The following is a 7,058-nucleotide window of genomic DNA, read 5'->3' as shown; positions in this document are numbered from 1 at the left end:
TCTGAAAACACTACCATATATCAGTTTATTTGGGACACTATATAAATATTAGAGGAGGGCAATATGATTTCCTGACAAAACTCAGCCTAAAATATGACTAGTTCCTGTTATTTTTCAGATGTAGCAGAGCCTGAAAGGGTTAAAGCTGAAACAGTAGCAAGTGGTGGATTTCTTTTTGTTCCATCTGAAGTGGGAAGAATAGCCACAGAAAGTTAGTGACATCAGTGAACTCTCGAAAACACACCTGGAGGCTAAGCAGGGTTTGCCTGCCTGTCTTTTTGCTGTGACACAAAACAGTCAAAGAAGAATCCACAAGTGCAGACTTTTGAATCTCGATTTTGGTGAAAATAGATCAATAAGAAGTAAAAGTCTCCATCACTCAGGTAGGTCCCAATGCCATCATATCTTACCCAAATGCAAGTTTTTTTAAAAAAAAATCATCTGAGAAATGATATTTGCACAATTCTGTGCTCACACAGCTAAGTGAGAGCAGCCTAGAAATTAGAAACTGTGAAATTAGAAACTGTGGGTGCTGCACTGCCTTTTCTTGGTAATAGAAATGTGACCTGGAATTTTGTCTAGAAATCCTGGGAATTTTTAAAGGGAAGTTTTATGTGCAAAAGTTGGGCAGTTTTGCCTCACATTTCTTCCCATTTACATGTTACTAAAGATCAGCATCACAGCCCTACACATATATGTACACATACTTTATAATGATTCAGTTCACACTTATTCTCTGCCATGAAATGAAGGAATAGACAATCACTGGTATATATCTGAAATGAAGCCTTTGTTTGCACAGTGTGAAAACTACTCCATTATAAGTTACTTTCCCCTATTCTGTATCTTTTTAGTTTTTTTGTCAAAAACAGACCTTCCAGCAGATCACATGCAATACAGATGTCAAATAAAATGTAATTACAAGTAATAGTAGCAATAGGACTAGTAATGTTAAGAACGATGAGGACAAGAATAATACAAAGATTAGAGGTTGCAGAATTTCTCTACTTCAATCTCAAAAAATGTAAGGTTGCTATTTCATTAGATGAATATCTGCAATTACTAAATTACTAGTGATTCCAGGTGAATGGTGATAATATGGCAGTTAATCAGAAGGCACTATTAATGAAATCTATTCCATTTAGACCAAAACATTTATATGCAAGACTGAAGTTACTGGTTTTGTTCGATGTTAAGAAGTAGCAGTTTTGAAACTGTGTGTTCCTTCTTCTAGACAAACATGTTTCCAGAGAATAAAAATGGCTTTCTCCTTACTCCCCAGTACGGTTCTAATGTGTCTCCTTTTCAAAACTTTTAATAAGACAAGACTGTTCAGACATAGATTTTTTAAAAAATGTATCAGCTATTACATTCATCAAAGTCTGCATTTCATTTACTAGATAAAAACTGAAGCTTTTGATAATTCTACATATCTAGAGAAGTACTGTAAATTAAACTGAAGTGTTGCCACAGTGCTGAGGTGGGAAGGGGTCACATTTTCCTCCATGCTGTTTTTCAGTACATTCCCCTGCCAACTGCTAATCATTTCAGTGTAAAAAAAGACATCCCTATTGAACCTGTATTTTCTCCTTCTGCAACTTGGGGAAGCAATTACTATTACAGAGAAATATTATAAGGGGAAAGCATTAGCATACACACATTACAGCCGAACTCCAAATTCATCTCTCTTCTCCACAGATACTGGATGATATAATATAGATGCCCAGTCTAGCATGTATCATGTACTGTGCTCATGAAATGATGTAGTTTGGACAGTCACACCACATGGCTAATCATCCAGATGTGCTATCTACCATCAAGCTTTAAGGTAGCAGTGTGACTGGTAATGTTGAACACAGTTAACTCTGCACAGCATTGTAACCTATGAAATCCCCAAGAACCACCTGGATAGAATAAATGGTTAATGTGTTGACTGTTTGAGACAAATATACACTCTGCAATTTGTTTTGAATCTCAGTGAGAAAGGCAGACTATAAATGATATAAATACATAAATAAATTGCCTGCTACAGATAAGTAGCTCAAAACTCAGTAACTGCCTCTATGTGGAACAATTCTAAGTGACCTCTGATGATGTTAAAGAATTGTTAAAAATTTATATGGAAGAAAATATTCCTTTTGGTATATATAGATTTTACTTTTTCTTCTTGAATGTATTTTCTTTTTAGTACTTTTATGTCTTTTTTTCCTTTTTCTTTCTTTCTTGTCTTAATTTTCTTTTCCTTTTTATTAGTATTATTATGTACAAAGTATAAGGTTGGATGTAAGATGTGGTGTGGTACAAGGTATGATGTTATTTATTTGTTCAAACAAAACATAAATAAATTACAAAAAAACTAAGTAACCTCTGTAGGGAACCTGCCATGTACAATTTTCCAAATTCTGGACAAATAATCATAAATAATAATACGGTAATGCATGGCTTGGGTTTCTTCGTGGTTCTTTGGTACTCAGGACTTGGAAATGAATTTCCTTGAATCTATCATTCACACAATGCAGTCTTCAGCAGAGTTATACTCTTTTAAATTCATGCACTTAAAAGGGTGTAACTCTGTTCAAGATAGCACAGTTGAGGTTTCAAAGCATAATTGATGTCAGGACTATAAATAATTCAGGCTAAAAAAATTTAACTTTAAAAAACTGAAATCAAATGCAGGCAAGGTGAATAAAAAACTATTTGTGGAACATGCTACATACTAGAACACTTGCAGTTAAGTAAGATTTGTCCTTTAAAAAACTGAATTTACAATGAAGCATATTAACAGAAGGGCTTTAAATATGGACAGTAATTAAAAATAAATGGGAATAAAAAGACAGGAATAACTGATTTAGAACAAGAATTATTTCTTGCTTGTGAAGAAATAGATGTATTTTTATAGCACATTTTACAATTGTTCATCTCAATTTGAACTACAAACGCAAAAGATCTTTTGAGGCTACAAAGCCTAAATGTTCAAGTCCCAAAATTTAGAAACAAAATTAAAGCAAATTCACTCAATATAAACTTGGAAAGTCTTCTAGAGCCTCTTCTAACAAGGATTAAATTTTAGATACAAGGGTGTTTTTTTCCAATTTATCTTGTTGTTTTAGCTACCTCACAAGCACAATCACTCACTCAGTGATCATGATAACCAATAAAATAAACTAAATCCTATAACAATTTTCTTGTGGTTACGTGTGTCCCAATGTCAAATCTTTTTCCCCCCTGACAATACTAATTTAAAAATTGTATATGAGCAACATGGTGCTATTATAAGCATTTATAACTAGCCTGCACATGTGGTTCTTTAAAGACAGCCTTAATTCATTACCTTATATTGTCACATTTGGAAAATACTGCTGATCAATCAGGATTTTCAACACTGAACTATGCGCTTAGAGCTATTGTTTCCAGACTTCTGCTGGCAGTCTCCAGGAGCATTGGGGCATTTAGATTCTGGGGAAACTGGGATTATGTGATGCCATTAAATCACTTCCAGTTATATACTTGGATGTGACATCTCAGCAACAGTGCTCAATGAATTTCTCAAAACTCCACTCTAAATAACAGAGATTTGCAAAATTCCTAGACCACTGTGCGATACCATTACCACTTCAAGGTATGCAACCACAATGTTACAGAATCACACTGTTCCAGTTCCCCCATTCCCTGTTTTGTTCCCACTGCTCAAGGGAGGATTTCAGAGCACAGGATGGAAACTTGGCAGCCCTACATACATCCCTTACTGCTGTACATCTTCATGCACATATACATGCAGCTGTGTTGTCTTGAGTTTTTAGAATCATAGGACTGCTATGCTGTGCTTTTATACAATCATTTTCCAGTTCCCATTCATCTCAACAGGACTGTGCAAGAGATCAAATGACCAAATTTTTACTTATTTTGAAACTACTAGGTGCAGTTTACAACTAGAACACTGTAACAAAACCAAACAAGCCATCAAGTCAGGAGATGCAAAGAGTATAAAACAAAAATTGGGCATCCTAAAAAGATACTCCTAAAACAGATGTCGGGCTAGAAGCAGAGCAGACCATAAATACCTTTTTAAAAGGTGCAACCTCTCAGTTAAACGTCTGAGGAAACAGAAATATTTTGACATACCTAAAGGTACATAAGGTCGGCATCAGACAAGCCGCCAGGGGTTCTAATGGCTATGTTTTTTTTGTTATTCATGCACAATACATCCCTGGGACTGTATCCAGCAATCCAGCAGTGGATGGTGCTGATGATCATGATTATTCTCTGATTTTCCTTCCACCAAGCAGCCCCTTCCAAAATTGATTGCTAGGATCACAGAACAAGTATGGAGTTATAACCATCTAGGTCCATGGGCTTCCATCAGCAGAGCTGTACTGACAGAGCTGTTCCCTTCCCATTCCTCAGTGCATCCCACCAACCCCTGTGACTGTCAGTCAACATGATACTCAACTTTCCCAGACTTGGGGAACTGCTGAGAAAAAGGGAATGGGGGGAAGTCTTTGATCCTTTTATAATCAGGTAGCGAGATACAACTCTTTGCCTATCAGAAGCTCTCGTAAAGGGTGCACCTTGATAAGCTTCTTTTCCTGCATTCTTTTCTTCTAGCATGGAGCAATGGATGTCCTGCAATGATGATATCCTCTCTAACTTATTGTTCTCTACTTCTATGAAGTGCATTCAAAGTCATGCCTTTGAATTGGCTTGCTATCTGTCCACTGGGGATGGGGCACTGAAGTGACATCACACCTCTGTAGGAATTACCAAAACTCTGTGGTAAAACCTAATAGCACTCCCATGTCCCTACCCCTACCCCTACCCCTTATTGCCAGATGGCCGGCATCCCTGCCTGTGGACGTTCACCTTTTTTTCATGAGTTCTGACATTATTCTTTACAGAAGTGCAATTGTAATTAAAAAGGCATATCTTATTTTGCTGGATCTCATAGCATTTTGCAAAAATACTACATCTAATGATGCTGGGATGAACCAAAGTCACCTAATATGTTCAGTCTGCTAGCCAAGTAATTACTGATTTAATCACCCTCTGCCTGTATATGCAAACATCTTCTGGTTCTCTTTTTCAGATATTGATAATACTATGGCCTGTTTGACAGAAAAGATGTCTCTTCAGATGATACCAACTATTAAAAACTCTTCCCTGATCCAACCAGGATTTTCTTTGCTGAACTTCAATGGCCAGATTTTCTTGTTTGGACAGAAAGGTTGGCCAAAGAGGTCCTGTCCTACTGGGGTTTTCCTTCTTGATTTCAAAAAGGATGAGCTCAAACTGAGGCCAGCATCCTTCTCCAAAGACTCCAGCTATCTTCCCCCTTTGCGATACCCTGCAGTCTGCACAATGAAAAGCAGTACAGAGGCTGAGAAATGCCAGTACATCATCCATGGAGGGAAAAACCCAAACAATGAACTGTCTGATAAATTGTACATCATGAGCATAGCAAGTAAAACTAGCAAGAAATTCACCTTTAGATGCACTGAGAAAGAATTGGTTGGAGAGATCCCTGAAGCTAGATATGGCCATACAATTGATGTGGTTCATAGTCAAGGGAAAAAAATGATTGTTATAGTGGGAGGGAGATCATTTATGGCTGTTGGACAAAGAACCACAGAAAACTGGAACAGAGTGGTCGACTGCATGCCACATGTTTTTCTTGTTGACCCTGAGTTTCAATGCTGTACTTCATATGTCCTCCCAGAACTTCAGAGTGGATTCTCTTTTCACCTCTCTCTTGCCAGAAATGATACCATCTATATAATTGGGGGTCATTCCATTGAAACTAACAGCAGACCTCCAAACCTCTATAAGATAAACATTTACCTCCCCATAGGCAGCCCAGCTGTGAACTGCTGCATCTTGTCTGGGGGGATTTCAGTGTCCAGTGCCATTGTGTCACAGGTGAAAGAAAATGTGTTTGTTATTGTTGGGGGTTACCAGTGTGACAACCAGAAAAGGATGGTTTGTAATACAATAAACCTGGAGGATAACAAAATAGAGATAGTGGGAAGAGAGGGACCAGAATGGTCCCCAGATATCAAGCACTGCAAGATATGGTTTGGGAGTGATATGGGAAATGGAATTGTACTGTTTGGTATACCCGGGGACAACAGGCAGTTAAATTTAGATGCAAATTATTTTTATATGTTGAGATGCAAAGAAGTAGGAGAAACTGAGCAGGACTCTGAACAGATGATGCAAGTATGCAGCCAGAGTTCCACAGAAGATGCAGGAGATTCCACTCCTTTTGAAGATTCAGAGGAATTTTCTTTCAGCTTTGACAGTATTAGCTATATTGACACTCATAATGAAGATGAGGAAAATGATGAGTCAGAAGGCTACTGGATCACCTGCTCTAAAAGCTGTGATATTGATATCAATACTTGGGTGCCCTTCTACTCAACAGAGCTCAACAAGCCAGCAATGATCTTCTGTTCAAATGAAGGTGGCCATTGGGTTCACGCCCAGTGCATGGAACTATCTGAGAACATGTTGCTTCACCTTTCACAGATAAATGTCAATTACTTCTGCAATGAACATGCAGCTTTCACCAGGGATCTGCAAACTCCCAAGGAGGAGCTTCCAGTGAAAAAGCAACCAATGAAAGCATTGCGGAGGAGAACTCCCTTGAAAATAGCTACTCCTATGAAAAAGTCCTTTATTCGAAAACTATTTGAATAGGTTCACACAGGCATTAACTTGTTCGCTGAGACACAGCAATGATATCCCAGACTGAAGACTGCTTCCTACTAGTGCTTTGACTTCTCTTTCATTTTAGTGGCTTTGTTCCCAGATTAATAAAATGTTAACTTCCATTTTGTATTATAAAAGCCTTTATACCACCTAGAAGTGATGCACACAGAGATTTTCTCCACATTGTTTCAGTTCATTTCTTTAATTAATTTTACTAATTACCTTTTAAAATAATTATGTTACCTCTTTGGACTTTTTATTCTACTTTTATTTGTGTCCATTGAGTTCAATAGGAAATACATTTCTGTCTGCTATTTTGTCCTCAATCCAATTTGGCTCATGCTGTTCAGTCC

At 37.5% G+C, this 7,058-nt stretch overlaps 1 protein-coding gene across 1 annotated transcript; it reads left to right on the top strand.

Moving 5' to 3' along the window:
* The first annotated feature begins 253 nt into the window (after positions 1–253).
* On the top strand, positions 254–6,800 carry RAG2 (recombination activating 2). The gene is made up of 2 exons (XM_048486954.1): positions 254–383; positions 5,084–6,800. The coding sequence occupies exon 2, from the start codon at positions 5,098–5,100 to the stop codon at positions 6,691–6,693; it is 1,596 nt and encodes a 531-aa protein (XP_048342911.1). The 5' UTR covers positions 254–383; positions 5,084–5,097; the 3' UTR covers positions 6,694–6,800.
* Positions 6,801–7,058: the final 258 nt, after the last annotated feature.

Source organism: Sphaerodactylus townsendi, linkage group LG02, assembly GCF_021028975.2.
Source record: "Sphaerodactylus townsendi isolate TG3544 linkage group LG02, MPM_Stown_v2.3, whole genome shotgun sequence".
NCBI classification, from domain to species: Eukaryota; Metazoa; Chordata; class Lepidosauria; order Squamata; family Sphaerodactylidae; genus Sphaerodactylus; species Sphaerodactylus townsendi.
This window is presented reverse-complemented; position numbering and strand designations above follow the sequence as displayed.